At 34.4% G+C, this 24,292-nt stretch overlaps 1 protein-coding gene across 2 annotated transcripts in view; it reads left to right on the top strand.

The window, feature by feature from the left end:
* Positions 1–24,004, top strand: part of cpx (synaptic transmission protein complexin) — a 124,279-nt gene extending 100,275 nt beyond the window's left edge. For both annotated transcript variants that reach the window (XM_089087740.1, XM_089087741.1), the window contains exons 4-5: positions 10,383–10,515; positions 22,929–24,004. In XM_089087740.1, coding sequence (XP_088943866.1) covers positions 10,383–10,515; positions 22,929–23,002 — 207 coding nt within the window. In that variant the 3' untranslated portion in view covers positions 23,003–24,004. The remainder of the gene's footprint in view (positions 1–10,382; positions 10,516–22,928) is intronic.
* Positions 24,005–24,292: the final 288 nt, after the last annotated feature.

The raw sequence follows: 24,292 nt of genomic DNA, 5'->3' as shown, positions 1-24,292 counted from the left end.
CCCATAGCCCCAGGATAAAGTGTACGTTGGGGGATATTTTCTGTGGAAGAAATTCTCTATGGGTCAATTTTTCGTGGGAGAAATTCTCCAATCGGGAGTCTTCCCTGGGAGTATATTTCCACTGGAAGGGGGGGGGATTCCCGGAATAATTTTCTACTGAGAGGGAATTTTCAGCATGACTTAAAAAAATGCTCAGAAATGGAATTTTTTTTTTCAAATGAAAGTATGCTATGAAGAATTTTTTGGACGAAATCGTCCGCAAGAAATTTTCCTGGGCGAATTTTCAGCGAGGGTGGAATCGTCCGGAGAAATCGTCTCAGGGGGGGGGGGGGTTATTTTCATTGTGGGAGCTTTCCATGGAGAAATTTTCCGTGGGAGAGGAAATTTTCCATGGAGAGGGTACCAAATTTCTCGGTATTATTTTAAAAATGATGATAAATTAAACAAAAGAAAAGTTTCTACAACTGAAAGCAAGGAGCAACATTAGAACTTCAAACTAACATAAATTATTCCGTATATGAACGGGTTGCCCCCTTCTCAATACTGCACTGTTTGGGCTAAACTTTACTTTTTTCCCAATTTCTTAAGAATGACCCCCGAAACGCAAGCGTCGTTTAGTTAGAAGAAGAAGCTCTTTTTAAAGTGCTAAAAAACTTTAGTTCAGAGAGCGAGGTCTTGAGGAGGGGGCAGCCCCCTCATTTACGGAATAGTTTCTGTTCGTTTTAAGTTATAATCTTGCTCCTTACTTTCAAGTGAAAAAAACTGGTTTTTCTATTCAATCTGCACAAAAACGGTGATTAACGCACTAATTCACGTAACCTGTATTTTTTCGCAATGAAATATGTCTTATATTTAGTCTTGTTTTCTCGTTTTTAACAAACAGGAAATAAGCTATTACTAATTCTAGGTAAATGGTAATCTTGATTCTTAATAAAATGACCTGATAAAATCCTTTTGACAGGACTATAGGAACTGTTTTTCGGAGTGAGTTCAAGTTGGGGAGTTCTTGAGTTTAAAACGCTTACGAGGGTATAAACTAGTGAGCAGTTTTTTCCCCTTGTGTTTGGGCCATCATTTATCGAACTGATCCTTAGTTATCTAGACTAATTAATTTTGCTGTACCAAAACCAAGGAATTAATTATCCTATTATCTTAAATATCCAAGACTAATTGATTAGACACTGGCATAATATGGCTTTGAATAAAATAGGCTATTTTTGGTTTCGAGTCAAAATCGGTAAGGGTCCTATGGATGTGATGTTTTATTTCCTTCAATTCCAAAATATTGTTGAAATTAAGAGTTCTGCTTCTATTAAAAATCTAGTGATTTATTTGCCCAGGAGGTATCTCTGATCGAGTTTCGTAACCAATTTTCTGTTTGGTGGATTCTTTGAATTGAAACAAAATTGTAATTTTGTATTTCCCCAGGCTTCAAAGAACCGAACTTTTCTACAAAATTGTGTTTTCTATGAAGTGGTCTATTCTTAAAAGGAATGTCTGAAACAAAAATGTTAAGTATAAAGTTGATGATTTGGTAAAGCGATGTCAAAACATGACACTGCTGTGATTTACGTCGTTTTCGGAACAAAGTGGTATTTATATTAGTTAATAAAAAAAAATATCAATGTAAATAATACTATAAGTAATAGATAAGTAGAGGGGTGGATCCAGAGGGTGGGGGGATCCTGCCCCCCAAGATTTTCCCTGGTGCCCTCATTCCGTTTTCTTTTTAAATAAACTATTTTTTACATAAACTCGTCACTTTGGTCTATTATTGGTGCCCTTGTCACATTACCCCCTCCCTCCTCCCGATATTTTGTGATAGATCCGCCTTTGAAATAAGTACAAGTAACTGAAATAGCTAGGAAGCATTGTAATAATTGTTTCCTTACTTTCTTCTCCTAAAAACATTAGAAATATAACATGAAGAAATGTCTCACTTCAGATAAAAATTCACTGAAAATTCAATGTTTAATGGGTCCAATTTTATAGTTTGAAATTATTTAATTCAGTTTTTTTACTATTTTATTTTTTAAATTTATACATTTTACAGATCATTATAATATGTCAGTTACTATTACATGTATATAAACATGTAGAACTTAAACAATTTTGTCCGAGTTTTGCTTTATAATTTTACAGTTTTATTCAGTTTTATAATATTATAAGTCCGCGGTATAGCTTCTTCTGATAGTACAGTTTTAGTACTTCTGATAGTTTAGTTTTACTCCTACAATATCTGTTTTTATTCGAACTTTTTTTTTTACTTTATTATAGATCTCGTTGAAAAAAGAAGAAAGTTTGCCATTCATTATTAATTAAGAGGTATTAGGGGTTTTACTTTTGAAAGTAGAGGAGTTTTATGTCTCATATAAAATGAAGTGTGTCATGTGTCCATCTGCCAGTGTGTCTGAACTACTGAACTATGGACATTGCTATATACTGCAACAATCCAGAAAATGAATATAAGAAAATCCAGGTATATCAGAAAATGAATAACAAAAAATGACGTCTTGCAAGGAATTCATCTAAAAGGGGTTCGATGGAAGGAATTTATTTTAAACATGTATGTGACTAACACCTCTTCTAGCGTTCAGTTGGATGGGAGAATACTACACTTTCTAGACACATACTACTATTCTTGGCAATCTCTAGAATTTATTATATCTTAAATTCAGTAGCGTAATTTCGTCAAAATCCTAGGGGGGGGGGGGTCTAATTCGGGGTCAATTTTCCCAAATCAAGCGAAAATGACAGTCAAAACTGTAAAATGAGTCATATACTACCATAAAAGCAAAGATATAATAAAGAAAACTAACCTGTTTCTCTAGATGCTTAAATTATACACGCTTATCTTAATTTTGACAAGAGTTTTGGCAGAAACTAAATTTCAGCTGGGGGGGTCAAACTTGGGTCTAAAGGGGGCAGTCCATCCTGTCCCATAGTAAATTACGCCCCTGCTTAAATTTCTTTCTTTCTGAAAATTATAAAACTATAAATATTTTTCTTTTAATTCCAAAGGCTATTAGGAGGAATTTAGAAAATCCTATCAATTTGAATTTCTTCGTTTATCCTTCGAAGGAGTGGCAGGAAACTGCTAATTAATTAATTTTAATGCTCAATTTATTTCAGGGGTAAATTACTGCAAGAGGTTGTACAAGCTAAAAATAGTAGAATTGTGAAAAACATTACAAATTGTGGAGAAAATTAAAAATAGCAAGACCTCAGGGAACGAAACCGGGAGATGTCTAAAAATAAAAGAAGTTTGTATTACTTTGACAATAATTCAAATAAAGTGCCGGTAATGTCGGTTTTATTTGACAAAAATTACGATTCAGGTTGGTATTTAATAAAATAAATATGTTTAATTTTTGAATTATCTTCTGTTTAATTATCTTCTTATATTTTTACTTTCATAAAAAATAACTTAATTCACATTAGACACACTAGGGGATCATAAGAAAAAATTGCATTATTTATAATATATTATTATTATATATTATATTATATTACTATATCATAAATGCAATATTATATATTATTTATAAATTATGTTTATATTCCACCTTTTGATATTTCTAAAATACTTTTCAGGAAAGTGCTGATGAAACTTTAGCGTGAAGAGTGGAGGGTTAAGGGGGTAGCATTTCTCTTTTATATATGGTATAGTCTCTTCACTTTAATATAACTCTTTGTTTTCAGTAGTTTCACTTCTTTTCTTTAATTCAGAGAAGAACCATTTCAGGATTGTAAAAAAAAGCTGAACACATATTGTATTTAAATTATCCATTTAAGTGATTGACTGATACTGTTTTTTATTCAAATGAGTCCAAACGCTTTGTTTATTAGGCCAATTTAGACAGCATTTAGAACTGATAGCTCCATTCCAAATTCAAATAATTTTTTGCTTCAGCCTATTAAATGCTGTCAGGCATAACTTCAAATAATTGTAGAGAACTACAAAGATTATCTAACAAAAGACTCTTTGAGTGGAAATTAAAGGCTAATCCTGTTTATTCGAGGAAATTAAGTTCCATTTGAGAGGAAATGCTATTTCCACAGTTTTGGTTGTTTCTTAACGCGGAAAGAAAGTTTTGTTTAAAAGTAGACAGAACGACAGCATTCCAGAAACGGATTTGTTAATTGTAACTGAAACGTATTGTATCTTAAAGTAAATTAGTTAAGAGACATTTACAGCAAACAGACAAAAAAAGAAATGAAATAGTTTTAAAGGGGCTCGATCCCAATAAAAGAAATACGTGAAGACATTCATTTTGAAAATATTCACAAATTAATATTCCGAACCGACTGAAAACATCAATAGAAAGCACAGCCGATATTCTTATTATTGTTATTAGTCCAGGCCAACTCACAAATCTGATTCGCGGCTCAGGCTATATTGGCCCTTTTTCCACGACACTCAAATAGCCACTGGGCTATTAGGGCTTCCTCGGGCGTAGTAATTTGAGATAGGGGTTGACTATCTTTTTTCTCTTTGTAAAATAGCCATCCTTGGCAGTGTCAAGGTGTCCATCATTGTCGTCCACCACGTCCTGAGAACCCCACCTGCTAGCTTTAGGCTGGCGCGGAAAGACAACGCACGTCCCCAACACAACATACGCCACCCAACACATACCAGCGGCAAACTCGGTATATGCTAGATCCGGGAATAACAAGAGAGCCTCTTTCTCTCACCTCGGATTGTTCCTCGAGATTTATTCTTGCACCACGGTCAGTGCTTCAGATTTTCCGAAGGATTTACCTTCTGCACACGATTTTGACAGCCATTCCTGGCTTCAATTCATCCCTTTTAGGTAACGTATTCCACAAAATGTCTTGCCTTATGGTCAGTCCGGGGACCGGACGGCCATTGAATGAAATTAGCAGTATTAGACTGGCCTCTATTTCTGCGCACTGCTCTCAAGAGCGACACTAGAAGGTCGTCACCGTACAAACCATAAACCATAAACAACCATACAAACCGTACAAACCATTAAACTGAATGGAAATAAAAAGACATCTACGAATGTGGTCCTTAAAAATTTCCTTGTGTATTCTTGGGACAATACTCTGTTGTATGTTTTGAAACTAAATTGATGTGCAAATATAGACAATACCGAAACCTCGAAACACCAATAGAAAATACTAATCATAATATTAAATTATGATATTAAAAAAAAATGTTTGGTTTTCAATAGTAAAAGGGCCTTGTTTGTTGTTTGGAACAATATTCACTATGTTTCGACATAAATTTTTCTGCATTTGTAAGCTTTAGGACATCTGTATCTCGTAGGTTGTACATTTTAGTCTGATTAAAACGCAAAAAACAATAGCCAACTAAAACACTAAACACTAGAAAAACAATAAAAGCGCTAAATACTTCAAAACATTTAACCGTCCTTTGAGTACTTCCCAAAATTGTACAAATAAAAATAAAATTTATAACACAGATTGTGACAACAATGAATTTTAATATTTAGCGGTCTAGCTACTAATTTTACCAAACAAAATCGATTTTCTACATAAAAAAAAAAAGAAACAAAAAGTGAAACTGAAGTAAAATCAGAAGTTTCGGTATTTCTCTCCACAATTTTAACAATCAAATATGTGTCCACTGGCAGGTCCAGGAGGAGGCCAGAAGGACAACAGACCCCACCTCCCCCCAATATTTTTTCTGACGTCCTCTTTCTCTGTTTTTCTTCTCTTTCTTCACTCTTTTTTTTAGAATAAATTTGTCAATTTGGTAAATTATTGGCATCTTTATCACATTGCCCTCCCCCCAAGATTTTGCTCATTGGCACCCTTGTTACATTACCCCCCTTCCCCAATATTTTGCTCTAGATGCACCCCTGTATGTGTCCTCCTTCCCATATATGGGTGCATCTGATGTCTCTGACAAAATATTCTGAGTTATATGGTTATATCTATACTAAAAGTTATAACCCAAGTCGTGACTATGAACTTGCTTGACTACAGGCTAAGAACTGATTGAGTCAGACAGTCAGTCCTTATCCTCATCAATATGGAAGTGATTGAGCTTGAGCTAAGATAGGATTGAGCTAAGAACTGATTGAGTTCTAAGAACAGTCAGTCCTTATCTTCATCAATATAGAAGTGATTGAGCTTGATCTAAGATGTGATTGAGCTAAGAACTGATTGAGTTCTAAGAATAGTCAGTCTTTATCCTCATCAATATAGAAGTGATTGAGCTTGAGCTAAGATGTGATTGAGCTAAGAACTGATTGAGTTCTAAAAACAGTCAGTCCTTATCTTCATCAATATAGAAGTGATTGAGCTTGAGCTAAGATGTGATTGAGCTAAGAACTGATTGAGTTCTAAGAACAGTCAGTCCTTATCCTCATCAATATGGAAGTGATTGAGCTTGAGCTAAGATGTGATTGAGCTAAGAACTGATTGAGTTCTAAAAACAGTCAGTCCTTATCTTCATCAATATAGAAGTGATTGAGCTTGAGCTAAGATGTGATTGAGCTAAGAACTGATTGAGTTCTAAAAATAGTCAGTCTTTATCCTCATCAATATCCTCACCACTGCATCAAAACCTGTTATAGAAAGGTAAAAAAAACTTTCGAAATGAGCATAAGCACTTTGGCCTGTTGGGGCGTATTAGACAAAAGAGAATAATCCTGGGATTACTTTTCAAAATGGCGTTCAAGGTGAGACACAATACTGTCTGTCTGTTGATTTAACTTTGCTTGTTATGCTTTCAATCATACGCTTCGGGGCCCACCAGGTTCGTAATCTTATTTTATAGTGAAATTGGTACAAATTGGTACATTCTCTATGCTTATAATATGCAAGGCCAGATGATGTAAGCCAAAAGCCAAATCATGGTTGCAGTGGTCGTTATAAACTAGTAAAAACCAAACTCTGGGCCAACAAAAATGTAAAAATGCGTTTTGGAAAAATACTATCAAGTGAGGAAGAATCGTCATTTGAAGTTGATTAAGAAGTAGTAACTATTATTTTTGTTGATCTTAATCGTAAAAGTTGATTTCAAAAACACATTTATGAGAATTTCCAAAAATAGTTTGAAACCCCTGGGAAATGGGGTCTAATTGAATTGTAATAAAGGATTTATTTTCACAAATATTTTGCACGATCATCATTAACATACATGATAGGCTGCCAAATAGGCTACGAGCCTATTGCAGTACAAGTGGGTTGATACACGTTTGAAGGTGTTCGTCCGTTACACTTGTGGATTCAAGTACATAAATATTATTCCATCAAGATTTTTAAACATAGAGAAAAACGTAATAACTTTTTTTCTTCTTACCAAAAGAACTTATGATGTGAGGTAATATCACGGCAAGAAGAAAATTACTTCCGAAAAAAGGCAATAAGAACGCTGATCAAAGATTACACCATGGAGACGGAATCTGAATAAACTCAGGAATGATATTCTCCAAACGAACATTCTGGGAATTCTGAATTTACCAAATCTTTGTTAAAGAGTAATATCCAGTTATTGCTTTTTTTCTTTCATTAATTTATTTATTGCTTGAGTTTTAATTCGTTGCGATGGTTTCTCACTTTTGCATTAGCCTATTTATATTTTATTCTTCAAATTTGATTTCTTTGTTTATTGCCCGTTGAACAAAATCCACATACTAATTTAATATGCAAACAAGAGGATATTTGGAATGAGGAACTTTTTCGAGACAATGATTAAAAAAAGTTCAAGTGAACATTTCGACTAAATGGCCAATAAAGCGAAAGATATAGACTAAAACAAAGAAATAAAAAAAAAATATTTAAAATTTAATTTGGCATAAAAATTGACAATTTGAATATTAAGAACCAAAAATTGGGAACAGATTAGGATTTTGGAGGGAAGTTAAAGTTTAACTCACTTTAAAATTTCTCCAATACAAATATAGACGAGCTAAAAACTAAAAGCAAATCAAAATTAATATAATTAAGTATCTAGTTTAATAGCTCTTACAGAACAGGGAAATTGTAAAAAAACATTTTTTCAGCATAATATATTTTCTTATCTAAAATGTAATTTGTTTTCTTTGTTCCTGAAGAATCAGCTTTCTGTAATTCCAATTTGATATTATGTTTTCACTTCTGGTACTAATAAAAATTCAAATGAGAAATGTGTTTTTTATGATTTAATTATTAAGTTTTTTTTAACGCAACGTTGCAAATGGTAGCTGATAAATGCTTAACTATCCCTGATCTACTAATACTTATTTAGTGTTTATTCTTAAATTTTAAATTTTACTTTCAAGTTTAAATTTCTTTTAGACTCTTTTATTACAGGTCTTTCAAAAGGTTTTTTGGCTATTTGCGTCAATTTACAAAACTGTAGGAGGGGGGGAGCAAGGATTTTTTTTTTTATGAAGACACAAAAGAGTATTCTTCCAAATCTGGAAGGGTTTAAATGAAGACCCTAAAGATTGTAGGTTCAAAGTTTAGTGGAGTATCTCCTCTGCCCCTCCTCTAATTGGCGCCACTGCTTCTGGTCTCTATCATCAAGAAATTCTTTTGTTTTAGTATTTTGATGCTTTAGTTAGAGCGTCTTAGGACATTCTGTGGGAAGAGTACTCTTAGGGGGAGCAACTGGTACCTTATTATGCCGCAGCATAGCTATTAATAATCAGTGCTCTAAACTGACGAATTTATCTAAGAGTATTGACAAAAACGGACGACATTTAGGATACAAATAAGTTTTCCATAAAATTGTGAAACATAACCTTTGGTTTTTGGCCCGATAATAAATCTATTATTTTGAATCTAAGTATAAGATCTATAAAATCTAAGAAAGGAAAACCAGAACGCCCCTGTTTGGGCTAAGTCGCTAATTAAAAAATTTTCAAAATTATTTTGATATCACTTGTTCCTATGGGGGGTAATTCCAGTCCAGTTATAGCGGACCTGTTTTTAAATTATTTAGAATATGATTATATGATGGATAGAAAGAATCCAAGTAACATAAAGTATTTGCTCTCAAATAATAAAAGATATTTAGATGACCTTCTGGTGATAAATTGTTCAAATTTTTTAGAGATTTCAAGTAAAATATATCCACCAGAGTTAAAGCTGGAATCCAGTAATGGGAATGGAAATTATGACCATTTTCTAGATTTAGAGATTAATGTGGCACCTAATAATGCAATAATTTTTTAAATATATAATAAAACAGACGATTTTAATTTTGAAATAGTTAATTTACCATTTCCAAAAAGTAATATTCATTCGAATATAACATATTCATCGTATTTTTCCCAACTATTTAGATATGCAAGAATTTGTACTAATTACATCGATTATAGAAACAGATGTATGTTACTTAGCAAGAAGCTAATCGTAAGAGATTTTTCCGCCAATAAACTTACTTGGCAATTTAAAATGCTTTGCTCTCATTATGATAAGCTTTTACATAAGCATAATAAAAGTTATCAAGAAATCTTGAATGATATTTTACGGTAACCTGTTGAAGGAATATAGTTTATCTTCCCGGTAGTTTAGGGTTGGTCGCGATACTAGTGGTAAAGATTAAAGTATGATATTTGGAATTTATTTCTTAGAATTTTAGTGAAAGTGAAATTGTTCCGTGGGGATGGCTAGTGCTATGTAACTGTTTGTATTTAAATTGGCTGAAGGTTTGGCTCTCAGTGTTAATTGAAGGTTAGTTAAGGATGCTTGTAAATTTTGTTTTCTGGGGTATATATTTTTGGGATATTTTTGATTTTGTTTATGATTATTCCATAGGTGTCACTACATAGGGGTATGCCAGATTATGGCATGGCGCGCTCATTTTGCCTGGGTAATTAAATTTAAGCGCCGAAACCCATTTAAGCAATGAGTTTTCATCTGATGAGCCCCGATATGTGGTGATCACCTTGGGAATATAAAGTTTTTGTAGATTTAAGGTGTTATAACTTGGTTTCGGAACATTGACGTATATTTATTGATGTTGATTTTGCTCTAATTTGGACTTGATTTTCGGATTATCAGATTGGATATAGTGTTTTGTCCTAGGGAACTGGATGAATGAGTAGGGTCTACCTTGTTCATATGCTCAATTATTTCAGTTACTAAAGTAGGAAGACAATTTTTTTTTTTAGCCAAGTAATTACCGTAATACATTATATGGTAAACCTTGTTTTAGAGCAAAATCTAAAAGTGCTAAAAAAGGGAAGACAATTATAGAAAAAATCAGTACATCAGGAAATAGGTTTCAATACTTTTGGTCCAACAAAAGTATAAAAAGCTTTCGGTATATAAAGATATTACAATAGAGAAACATTTCACATGTAAGATGATTAAAATTAATAGAGAAATCAGTTTTTCAAAAAGTAATGGAAAAAAGTGCAAGCCAAAAATATTTAATGAAGTCATTTTTTTTCCAGTACAATATTAAAAAGAAGGAGGAAGTTCAAGAAATTAAGGAGCCTGAACCAGAGAACCCACTGATGCGAAAGAAAAAGACCCCAGAGGAGTTAGCCAGAGAAGCAGAAGAAGAAGATCAGGATGAATTCACTAGTGAGCTGGATTTTATTCTTTTAAATGCATGTATTTTGCTATTTCTAAGCTATAGTTTTAATGATAGTACTTAGTGAGAAGTAATTTTTAGAAATACGTTCAGTTAATAGACCATTTATAGTAACTTTTTTGGTTCCAGCTGACGTTTTGTAGTAGCAGGAACAGCAGAAAAGTAACTTTGGATTTACTTTTTGAGTAACTTTTACTAAAGATAGTTAACGAGCATCTTTAGTGAAGTAACTGCTTATCATTATCATCTTTGTTATTAATATCAGTTTGAAACATATTGGAAGTATTATAGTCTAAATTGTACTGGAAGAGTAATGAATAGTCTACAATTGAAACTCGTAGAGATTATACCCTTACAAACCTAATAAGCCAGTTACTTCGCAACCGTTCCGGGTGGGATGTCACTTCAAGTAACTTCTATAGTTAAAATTAAGTTACAATGGTTTGTAACCTGGAATAAAGCCCATGTCTTAGTTCTGAAATTATTCTTCATCTTCTTGTTCGGATTAACATAGACACGCTTTAACATAATCTTGTCACCAGGATCAAATTTTGAGCCCTGCAGTGGGTTACTGCACCTGAATTTGAACTCTGTGTCCCGTATTACCAAGCAGAAATCAACCCTACTACACCACTACTTGACATTTGAAAAATTCTTGAGGTATGCTGAAAGGTTTCTGTTGACCACAGTCATTTTATTACAATTACAGTAGTAGCCTACAAGCAATAAAGAATTGTTCCAGTTCAGATATGGAATATGTCAAAGGGGTTGACATATTCAAAGAGGTCAATCAAAGAGGTTATATGCTGGTGTTGGTTACGCATTCAGTCTGTGGAAAAGCGATACTTTGTTTTTTAAATATAAAGTGTCAACTGAAGATATATGTATTATGTTGTAAGTAACCGATATCAAGCCTGTTTAAGCGCTAACTTACCTCGGAGTCCCGATTTGTGTATTACTCATGACTGGTGGTACCAGACTACTACTACTACTAACAACTCATCGCAGCACCAAGCCGCCTGAGCCCAACACAGCTACGTACGCTCCTCCTCCACCCCAATCTATTCAAAGCCTCCCGTTTTACTCCCGCCCACCAAGTTCCTATTTCCTTTAAATCTTTCTTTATGATGTCCTCTCACCCCAGACGAGGACGACCTGCTTTCCGTTTAGCCCTAGAAGGTTGGCCGAAAAGAACAATCTTCGGCGATCTGTCCTCCTTCGTTCGCACAACATGCCCTAACCAATTCAACCTTTCTTTCATTATAGCCCTTGAGAGTGGTATTGAACCACATTTTTCGTATAGCCTATTGTTTGAAATACGGTCAGTCAGCCGAGTACCCAGAACAATCCTTAATCAATTTCTCTGGGAAACATCTAGCAAATCTTCATCCGCTTTTCGGAGCGTCCATCCTTCAGAGCCATATTTGACCACTGTCATCACTGTAGCTACTAATATTCTATTCTTCGTTTGCAGACTTATCTTCCTATTCTTCCAAACTTTTTTTAACTGTGAAGAAACACCCTGAGCCTTGACTATTCTACTTTTAACATCTTCACTGCTCCCACCATCTTTACTAATACTACTACCAAGGTAAAGTGAAGCTTCCCACCTGATCAATCTTTTCATTACCCAGCGTCACCTTTTCATCTTCAATTATTCCTAGCCTTAGTGACTTAGTCTTCTTAACATTAATTTTTGGTATTTAAAAATAAATATTTAATATATTTAATATAATATATTTAATATAAATATTCAATATATAAATATATTGGTACCACCAATATAAATATTGGTGGTACCAGACGTGTATTTATTATTGCTGATTTCCATGGGAAATTTTTCCCTGCATTTGGATAGCATGTCCCAAGCAAGGCGAGGTTTAGCCCTGATATTCAACCTTATTTTTATCAAGCTTTTGTCTTAATACACATTCTTTACGGTTTATCTCTCCGGTTTTGGATTGGTTCACACATAGAGAAGAAAAAGCTAAGCATCGTGTATTTCAAGTATGTGAAGTATTTGCTTTGGCTACCAGTGTGGTCTCGGGACTTGGTCATTAAATTTGGACCGAAGAACCCTGCTTTAGCAGTTCCTACTAGGGCAGCTAAATTCCAAAGACAGTTTGTGACTCTAAGTCCTCTTTGGAACTCTTTAGGGATAGATTCGATTTAAAATGGCTATATAAATGTGAATGTTCGGTTATCCCACTTCATTAAATGTATTCTTGTTAACTTTACTCCAGTGTTTGCCTTTTTTGAACTTTCTCATACTATGCAGTCCATTATTTTTATACAGTTTTGGCTATGTCACGCCATCTACGCCATCTATGTTACGCCATCCTGTCAAACCAGCACTTAAATCCATTCTATCTCATTAAAAGTTCTAACCTGGCATATTTGATATAAAAGATTGAATTTGATGGATGAAGACAGGCTGGAGTAATAAGCATCTTCAAGATGAACTTTGAACTTGTCCATTATGTCTGGTTGTGGGACAAACTGTTTTCTTTAAGATGTTGTTGGCTTAAGCATTTAAGGGCAAGTTTATTTAAAAGTGAGGGAAAATGAGCTGCTTCTAGGGATCCTTAGGTCAGAGAGAACTAGATACATGATTGCTTAGAAATAAATTAGATACTAGAGCATCTAACATCTGTTCGAATGAGCCCTCTTCTAATATTGTATGATATTAAACGTATGATAATATTGTAATATAATAATAATAACAATATTGTATAAGCGTATCGTTCAATACGCTCACCCTAAGAATAAATAAAAAATGAATAAATAAGATAAACCGCTTCCATGACTATTCTCGTAAAAACTTGAAAATTCAAATTTTGTAAGTCACCGCTTAAACGTTCTTAAACATTTTCAAATGTGGGTAGTGGTTTTGATTGGCATAGCACTCCTTTTGATACTGTTTCGCCATTTTTAGGAGGAAACGCCATAGAACTTGTTGTGACATGCAGGCTTTGCTAGATACATAATTTTTCATAAAAATTTTAGAACCTAATCAACAGTAACTGAAACCCCATTTCTTGGGGAGGTAAAAAGAGGGAGGCTTTGAATATATTAGGATGGAGAAGGAGCGTGCGTAGCTGTTTTGGCCTCTGACAGCTTGGTTCTAAAGTGAGTTGTTATTAGTAGTATTAAACAGTACAAACATAAAATTCCAAAAAAGTGGCAAACTATCAAACTGATGTCCCTCCTTTCAAGAAAGCCGCCCTTGTAAAGAGGGAGGTTCTTTGGGTTAACCATTCGTATAGCTTGGCTGTGGAAAATTGATTTTGTATTTTATTTCTAGTATTTTATTACCCTTACGCAGGTTGTGAGGGAGGGGATGTATGTTTTTCTTTATTGAGTTTGTATAGTATGTTCTATTGCCTATGAATTGACCCTCTGTGTATTTTTTTATTGGGTAGTGTTTGGATTTTCTTTTAAAATGTGATGGCTTCCGTACCAGTATAAACTGGCCTCTGTACTAAGGACAGTGAAAATGAAATCTGATTGTTCGAATTGGTTACATGGAGATTCTCACACTCATGTATATTGTTACAAATTAGGAAGAATTTGAATCCATTTTTTAATGAAAAAGGCCTCCAGATACTGTTATGTGGTTTTCAGCAGCAGTGCCACATTTTAAAGTGTGCCACAGTGGATCACCAAAAAGTAAGATAAAAACTTATAGTATTAGACAGCTTAAGAAAGCGAAGCTTTCCTTTGAAGGTGTTAATGTCTATAGGAATCATCAGATAGTAAATGTTTGCATTTCTACAGACGAAAAATTTTGTCAAACTTTGGTAATTAATTTTTCTTAGTCTTCTCTATGGTTCAATGTGCCAAAACTAGCGAAAATTTGACACTGTCCTAAAAATGTCATAAATTTTATACAACTGAAAGAAAATATTAGAAAATTTAGGTTTTTAGATATGAATAGGCCTAAGATAGGTGCATGGGGGGGATTTTTTATCTTGATACCCTTGTTAATTTCATAATAACAATCCTATTGATATAATAATTACTTTACAAATATGAGAAAAAAATGATATCTATCATCGCTAAAAAGAAAAATAAATTCATTACTAAACATATCGGTCGGCAAAGTATCACTCAGTTGGAGGATCAGGCTTCATTTTAAGAATATCGTGTTTCAGTTCATTGCTCTGGCACAGGTTTGGTGACAGATTGATTGGTGCTCAATTCTCCTTTTATACTAAGTTTAATCAAACGAAGGACTTGATATGTTCTTTGAACTTGAGTTCTTCAAAGATGAAAAAAAGACAAAATTAAATATCGGTTGGTTAACGTTCTAGGAATAAAATTACGTTTAGGAATTACGTTCTAAGACTAAATGGACGTATGTGACAGGTATTACTTTTTAAGGAACAGCCATCGCAGCGTAAATACAAGGGACAAACCCAAAGGAGATAAAAGGGTAACCCTAAAAAATTTTATACTCGGAAGTTCTAGAGGGGAGGAGGGACAATTGTTATAAGATTGATTCTAATTCACGAAAAAATATCATTTTTTGCAATATTAAAGAAATACACGTCCGAAATAGAGTGTACTTACTTACTTACTTTCGGCGGGAACCAGACGATGATCCATCCTCCCCGGCACCAATGGACGATGGGATGACTGACGTAGTCCAACACGATCTGTCGGCAGCAGCCTCTTCTGCAATCTTCAGCCAGTATTTATCCCAACGACGTCCGTGTCGTCAGAAGCCACCCAAGGATCCAGGTCATTCTTGAATGTTTGCCAGAGATTCTTCCTTTGGCCACCTGGTCTCCGTTTCCAAGTTGAAAGGGTGTCGCGGGTGATGACATCGCAGGATATAGTTCCAGCTGGTCGTCGTAGTTTGTGTCCCAAGAATATCAGTCGTCGTTGTTTTATGATTACCGAGAGGGGGGACTTCTGGGCACAACGCCTTCAAACCTCAGCGTTTGAGATATGAAACCATCGGCTGACCCGTAGTATGTGTCTCATGCAGCGATGTTCGAATATCTTCTTGACCAGCAGCTCCCCAAACTTCTGGCACCCTGTTGCGTTAGCCCTTCTGCCGGTCGGACTAGGCAACCAGCATAACGTTTCACCACTCCACCGCGATGAGGTGCAAATTAGGGCTCTCCTCTAGCCTCACTAGGGACACTAGAGTCTAAAATATTTAAACTGTTTTCCTTCCCTGCAGATTTTTTTTTTATCACGTTTCAGTGTGCTATCATCTCACGATGTTTTGTTTGTCCTGGCAATTCTAATTTTTTGGGGCATTTCTTGTATCTTCTTTAAAAGTAACTGAGAAAAGTTTGTTTAGTATTATTTTTGATGGTAGGTCATTCCATATGGCAACTTTACTCTTTTTTAACTTCTGGGGGAAGTTCACAGCTGTAGGTAGTCTTGACGAGGAGACTCGTTGACTCGGCTCAATATGAACCGAAACTCAAACAAAACGGAATTTTGATATCAAGCGATGCATCAAAAGGATTGAATTTTTATGCTGATTCGAAATATACAAGATTCATTAAGTTTCGTGTTACCCATGAAAAGCAACGAGCCTGAGAAAATTTGCCTGATTTTTGAAAAAGGAGGGAAACGTCCCAAAAAATGAAAGACCCCTCAAAAAATAACACCTCCCCAAAAAAAATCCTAATGAAAATTATAACATCAGATTCAGCGTATCATAGAACCCACTATAGAAGTCTTAAGCTCCCATCTGCAAAGATGTGGAATTTTATATTTTTGCCAGAAGAAAGGTCACGGATGCGGGTTTATTTATTTTATTTTTTTTTATTCTATATTTTTATTTTGTTTTCAAGTTTACAATTATAGCTAACCCTTGCTTTATGCAAATTAGACTCGTTTTGAACCATAATAAAAGCAGCCTGGTCTCATCAGCTTCCGTCTGCAGCTTTTTTTTTTATGTGGTATTCTCCTAGCCTTCATCGCCTTTTTCCATTCGTTTTAGAATCAAAGGTTATCCTCCAACAATCTTTCAATTAGCATAGATGGTACTAACTATCCAGTACCCTCTGTAATTATATTTTTATGTATTGATATTCATTTTTGTACAAACCTTTGGGGATCTTTATTTCTGATCTGCTACAGGTCAAGGAGTTTCGAAACTCATCCTAATTTGCACACTGGTGAAACCTTATAATTTTTTCAAATATTATACAAAGTCTTTACGACTTTGAACCAACCAGTAGTGGCTGGAAGCGTCCAAGAGGAAGACCCAAGTTCCGGTGGAGTAATAGTCTCGAACAATCACCTTCTCTCAAACACCCCCAGGGTAACAACCACCATCCAAATACAACTCTATTCACCCCCTATACCTTCAAACCACTCCTCCCTTCAGCCTATAACCCACTCACAACCCCCTAAAAAAAAAAACTAATTCCACAAGAGATACTCTTTTAATATTTTTTTAAACTATGGGAAGGGCTCAGCCGCCCTAACACTCACATAAAGCGAATTCCATACAGAAGGGCCAAGAAACTTCGAAGTAAAACCAGATCTCACACTATTTTCAATCTCCATAACCAAGTTATCACCATCTTCTTGTATCATGCTCATGAACTGAACCGTAAAACTCATTAAAAGTTTCTGGGACTAGATTATGTTCACAATTATTTTATGCTGTATTTTGAAGACTAGATAGTGAAATACTCTGTACGGGTTCAATCACTGAATAAAATAATTCATTCACACAATTAAAGACAAACTTCGCTGCTTGATAGTCCCTTATTTATCCGACATTGAGTAGCTTTAGAGACTCAAAGCAGGCACTGATGTCTTACACATTTTTTACGCACTTCCCAATTATTCTTGCTGCTTTATTTTGTAGAATTTGTACATAGTTTGTAATTAACATAAAAATTGCTGTTCCAAACTAAACATCCGTATGATATATACGGGTAGATTATTGCAAAATATATCGTACGAAGAGTACGTTCCGGCAGAACATATTTCAGTCTTCTGAGAATGTCAACTCCACGTGCAATTTTGGCGGAAATAATGTCGCTGTGATGCTTCCACCAAAGATTAGAATCAATATAGAAGCCAATGTACCATAGTGATTTAACTTGTACAAGAGGCTTTTCACACAATAGGACTTTACCTCTTACATCAACAGAATCACCCACTCTACAGAATGTCAGTAAAAATATCTTCTTTACATTTACGCAAAACAACTCGTAAACACCTCCACTCTTTTGAGAACATTAATAGCTTTTGCTATTAAATCATCGACTGATTTTGCAAAGACTGTTAGTGCAATGTCATCTGCAAAAGAAATAATGCACACATCCTGCTGATAAAAGTGCATCGTGTCCACGTAAACTAGGTAAAGTAAAGGGCCCAGCACAGAGCCCTGGGGTACACCACACTTCACAGGAAAAGACGATGAGACTAAGTCATTTAAAATGACTTTAAGGGACTTACCGTAAAGATAGCTCTCAAACCATCTTAGACAAACTCCATCTATTCCAAGACTTCTCATTCGATGAAGCAACGCCTGGTAGTCAACCGTGTCAAACGCTTTTCTAATGTCAATGACATAGGCATGTTACCTGAGTTTAATGCACAGTTAACACTTTGAACCAGGTGCTGTAAGGCTTGCGTCGTGGTACGACCCTTACGAAACCCAAACTGTGTCTGACTCAAAAGCCTATTCATCTGAAGGAACATATAGAGCCGTTTCTGTACCACTTTCTCCAGTATCTTTGAAACAATAAATAGAATTGATAGGGGTGTCCAATTTTCTATATCTGCCTTGCGACCACCTTTGTGAAAGGGACTGACTTTCGCCACCTTAAACTGCACCGGAAAACTTCCCTTTTCTAGGGAAAGATTAATGATAAGAACTAGACAGGAAAGAATATACCCGAAAATTACTTTAAGAGCTCGAAGGGACAACCCATCAACACCGGCAGAATTAGACTCAAGTGACTGCACAACTTTACGCACTTCTTCACTCGTGCACGGCTGAAATTCCATATTTATTGTTCCACTACGGACGTCATTAATAATATTGCAGTTCAATTCATTATATATATTAATAACACTAGATTCTACCTTGGACCCAATATTCAAGAAAGATTTAGCAAACTTATTTACAATTTCAGTTGAATAACCACAATTACATCCTTCCAAATTAAAATCTGCCGTGGTCTCTTTTTTCTTACCATGATCTCATTTAAAATATTCCACATTTCTCTCATATTACATTTAGTTTCCTCCAACTTATTTCCATAATGATCAGACATTGCTTTTCTCCTCAGTTTACTCCCCAGATTTCTTTGCTTTGTAAATAAAATAAAAGACTCATCAGTTTTGGAATCCAAATATGTTTCATAAAGCTGGTTTCTTAATTCTATTGGGTCAATTATCTCCTCTGTTATCCATGGTTTGCAGGAAACAAGCTTCTTCGATTTAAAACTTTTAGTGGACACGTCCTTTCATAAAAAGGGTTAATGACTTCCATCGGACAATCCAGGGCTTTAGTATTCTTTCTCTTCAAACAAGCATTCAAGAAAGCATTCTTTCTCTTCATTCTTTCTTTCTCTTCAGTAGGGCATTCTTTCTCTTTAGTAGGGCATTCTTTCTCTTTAGTAGGGCATTCTCTCCAGTCTATTGCACTCACTTCCTCTAAAAACCCTTGGAGATTTTCGTTTTTCGTCAGCCAAATTATAGTTATTTTTTTTCTAGACTCGTTTAGCACTACAACACATTGTAGCTGAGATTGGAAGATGATCAGACCCAGGAAACATGACCACATCGGAAAAACTTCGATTCAAATGAATTGAACGAACAAATACAATGTCAATAATCGTTGCAAATAGACTTGTGATTCTCGTTAGAATATTGACGAGTGAATATAAATCATTTGCTAACATCAAATTTAAGAAATCACCATTTTGACTACATATGTCCAATAAATTAAAATCCTCCATCACTATATGACTAATACCGTTCGGGACTTTATCAAGAAGCTCATTAAACTCATCCATGTGAGCCCTAGGAGGCTTATACACCATACTAATCATTTTTTTGGCTATTAAGTTCTATCTACTGAAAAACATTTCCACCTTACCTTCTCTCCATATACTAAGATCATTCCTTATACCACTCTTGATCCCTTCCTTCACCAAAAGTGCAATATCACCTCGGCCTAGTGAAGCATGATTTTCGACATGTAGGTTGTACCCTGGAAATAAATAAAGCGAAAGAGACTGATTTACACAAAAAAAGGTTTCACATAGCCCTACGACATCAAACTGGGAAGAAAAATCATTTAGTAACTGTAGTATATCTAAGTAACTTGATATTACATGGACATTCCAAGAACATAAATACAAACATTGGTCATTCTCTATTGACAAAAACTCATATGGCGCACGCAGATAAGCACTATTTTTTGGAAATAATAATAATAATTAATAATAATATGTAAATATTACCGTCGAGACCTCCGCTCAACCTGTGCAGACTCAGTGCAGAATAAAAGACGATAAAAGATAAAGAATTTGTAGGAATGAAAAAAAAGTCGACTGGACAATACAAAAAGACAAAACTTAAAAACAGACGTATTTTCGACATAACACCTTAAACTAGATATTCTTTTCTTAGACCACACTGCCGTTCTATAATGAACAAACAAATTTTCAAATGGGGATAAATCCATTTATTTAGACAGTGAAAAAAAAACAGGTACAAAAGTCCAAATATTTTGATCACACATGCAGCGACCGTCATCAGTAGTATTACTCTGATACTACTACTACTGATGACGGTCGCTGTATCTGTGATCGAAATATTTGGACTTTTGTACCTGTTTTTTTCATTGTCTGAATAAATGGATTTATCCCCATTTGAAAATTTATTTGTTCGTTAAAAACCGACATAAAATAAAAGAGACCCTTTTCTAGGCAATAGTGAAAGGGTTTGTGTCTAAAGTTTGTCTTTTTATAATGTAATGTGCATTTTTAGCTTTTATTCCTAATTCTGCACTGAAGACAGTTGACTGGAGCTTCTGACCGAAATATTTGCAGTGTTTTACTTTTTTTTTTTTTTTTTTTTTTTTTTTTTTTTTTTTTTTTGTCAGGCTTAGAAAATGTTTACTATTTTGTTCCAAAATGGAACTCATGTGGGTGCAGGCAGTGCTAAAAATTTGTTAACATGTACGAGAAGCCTATTTTTCCCTGATTTACAACATACCATGTGTAGGTCCAGACCATGGCCATATCCACGGAGAGTTACTTTCCCCCACGAAATTTTTGTCCGACTCATATAAACGCAACAAAAATGCATATAGAAAATTTTCGATGCGTTTTATAAAGTTTTTATTGAAACCCCCCCCCCCGAACGAAAATCCTGAATATGCCCTTTGCCTAGGTTATACTTAAAATTGATAAACGTGAGTCGGTACTAGTGTGTCCCACACTTACTAAATACTTTAACAGAATTAAAATAAAGATAGGGTAAACAGTATATTTATTTGGGACAGAGAGTAAAAATTAGGACAAAAAAGAAATAAAATTAGGATACTAAGGATTTAAGAGTGGAATCTTATGGAGGTTGCAGCACCTCTCATATAGAGGGTAATTTCTGTTTCTTTTCTATTTTATTTTCACTCTTTATTTTCCTTCGGCCTTTTTTTTCAGTTAAACATCTCAGCTCGTTTTTAATATATTATTCGGGGTTTTTTCAAGGAATTTGCTTCCACAAACATGGCTTTGGCTTTCAATATCACAGTGTATATTGCTAATGAGAGACCCTGGGCCAAAAAGGAAGTGAATGAGCATTGATCTGCTCTAGCTACTTCCAGTTCACAAAAGAAGTAGTAGAATTTTTAATTTTAGCTTCAAAAAGCCCTCTTCCAATATCCTATGACAATTGGTATCATTCGAACAGCCTTCTTGATCACATTCATGGAAGATACAGGGAGCTGAAGGACTTAGATCCCGTTATTCATACAGGAATATATCCGAAGTAATACATAACCTTAAGCAAGAGTTATGTCAAGTAAGGGTATTCCTTCAGATTCAGTAGTTCCACTTATCAAACATTGGCTACGACCAATCTTGCAGGTACTTCAGATAGATCCCATTTGATCCTCTTAAATCCTAGGGATTCTTCAAGATAATCAGGGATCTTCATTGTCCATGGGCTGTAAACTGTGACAAAGAACTTGTTAAGAATGTCTATTTTTATCCAAAGAACCTTTCTGCCACTGAGGCTTGGAGCCTAAATTGACTACTAAGGGATATCGTTCTGAATATATACACCAACTCCACTGTCTCTGTAGGTTGGGCAGATCTCTCTCATCCTATCCAGCCTGAGCAGAGTAAAATCAGAAACACCTGTCCAGGACTATCCTGACATTTCCATCTGACATCTCCTAAATACTCCATTGACATCTCCTGTCAATGACTCCAAGATTAGGGTTTGCCTCAATGAAACACATGTCAAAGTCGAGCCTTATTTTCATTGTGGACCTGTTTGTATCAAACTTTTCTTCGGCACAATCTTTTTTTGATTGAACAGGGCTCTCGAAATTTGCATTTCCATTTGAATGATGCCTCTCTCGATGTTCTACTATAACTGTAACAAATGGTGAAACAAACCGAAAACCCACAAACAAATAAACACACCCATTATCAAATTTTTCGGGGGAAAAAATGTAAAATTTCACATATTTACAGACAGGAGGTTGGAACCTCTGTATTAGGGTTTTTAGACATGCTGAATATAACTTGGAGATTTTCATCAAGATCGCACCCATTTTAGAAGTTGTTTCCCCCCTTTTTTGATTTCACAGGATTTTTCAGGCTTGTAACTTTTTAAGAGTAATTTTAAACTAATGTATCTTGTATATTTAGAATTACCGTAAAAACAGGATTCTTTTGATATATTTCCTGGAATTGAAATTTCGTTTTTTTGAGTCTCGGTTACTGTAGACACGTCATTCTTGGCTCACAGTTACCATAAGCTGTACGATTATACTTTATCACAGAAGGAGTGACTAGAAAGGGTCCTATTGATTGAATTCATTTATTTTATTGTAGGTATCTTAAGTATGATTGAAGTGTAGGTTAATGGATTCATGTTTCAAATAGAGATATTGTGTGCCTTCTCAGACTCGTAACTTGTAATGCGTAAATTTAAAATCAATAAATTTGTGGATTCAGAATCACAATAAAAAGGAGATTAATTTTATATATTCAATGTTATCAGTATTTTGATTTTTAGGGTTTCAGTTACTGTAGACACATGTCATTCTTTTACTTAAAGTTCCTTACCCCGAATTTGTTTGATTTTGTTACCACGTTGTGGTGTGTCATAGCATAACATAACAGGAAGAGTGAGTAGAGAGGTTACTAATAATTCTTTTATTTTATTGCAGGACTTAAAAACACGATTGAAGCCCAGGTGAATGAATTGAAGTCTCAGATAGAGAGCAAGTGCGTTCTACAATAGTCAAAAATGGATCTTGCCTGAAAACAACTTGTTACTTGTTACTTGTTGATTTTATTTGCGCGTATTTGTGTCCTTGTAGTACTGACATAAGGTTTGAACATAGTTATGATTATACGTAGTATAAGCATTTTCTGGAAGCATAGTTATATGTAACTCAGTAATCATGGTTCCACTCCTAGAGAGAACCTAGTAAAGAGCAAACTCTAGCCCATAATAACCGAAAAATCAAAAACTTATTTTGAACCAAACTATCTAGTGAGAAAAAATATTGTTTAATGCTGACTCAGGACTGGTAAGTGCTATTTTGGTTCATCTGAATAGTAAAATCATTGTATAGGGGTATCAGCAAGGTTCTAGCCTAGTTTTGGGGGCTTTTCTCATCGAGCAATCAAAATAAGATTTTCAAATATTTTTTCTTGTGGAGGGGGGTGGAGACGTATGGGCTTAGACGTATTATAGATACTATCTTAAACTCCTCCCACAATAGCTAATCAAGACCACATAAAAAAATGAAATGTCTATAGTTTTAACGTCTCTAAAATTCGTTTTTAAGGATTTTATAGGAAAGTCGATTAAAAAAAAGTAAATATGAATATTGATTTAAGTACAGAAAAAAAAAAGTCACTATGGTGTTAGTTCCAGTGGCTAAAAAAAAATGGAAAATCAACGACAGTAAAAGTCTTTTGATTTTTCTTTCCTTTTTAAATAAACAAGTAAATTGATGGGTTATCTTTTTTTTTGTCTACAAAATTCGACTTGAGGAAAACTATTTTTTGCTATTATTTTTAATAATGTTTATATTATTATTATATGTAATTATTTGATTGGATAATTATTTTTAGTGAGCTATGCTTCCGGATTGTTTGCCTTTAGTAGTATTTACGTGACATTGTATATAAATAAACTAAGAAGTTTGTTACTTATTTCCTACATTTTGTAACAAAGTTACGAGGTAAAAAAAAACCTCTGTTTTTATTTCAAAGTTTAGTTGCAGATTTTTTCTTTTAATATATATATATATATATATATATATATATATATATATATATATATATATATATATATATATATATATATATATATATATATATATATATATATATATATATATATATATATATATGCTTTAGTTTAGTTTTGTGACAAACTATTGCTTTGTATAATTAAAGTGTTGTTAATACGTTGCGTGGAGTATAGCCCTCTATCTAGGGTTCTAGATTTGAGGTGAGTATGTATTTTGATTTCTTTTGATTAGACTTTCATTTAATGAGAGGTTTATGTGATATGAAT

This window comes from Artemia sp. Qi Xiang Cuo, chromosome 4 (assembly GCF_049724085.1).
Source record: "Artemia sp. Qi Xiang Cuo chromosome 4, ASM4972408v1, whole genome shotgun sequence".
Lineage (NCBI taxonomy): Eukaryota > Metazoa > Arthropoda > Branchiopoda > Anostraca > Artemiidae > Artemia > Artemia sp. Qi Xiang Cuo.
Note: the sequence above shows the minus strand (reverse complement) of the source record. Positions and strands in the feature narration are given on the sequence as shown.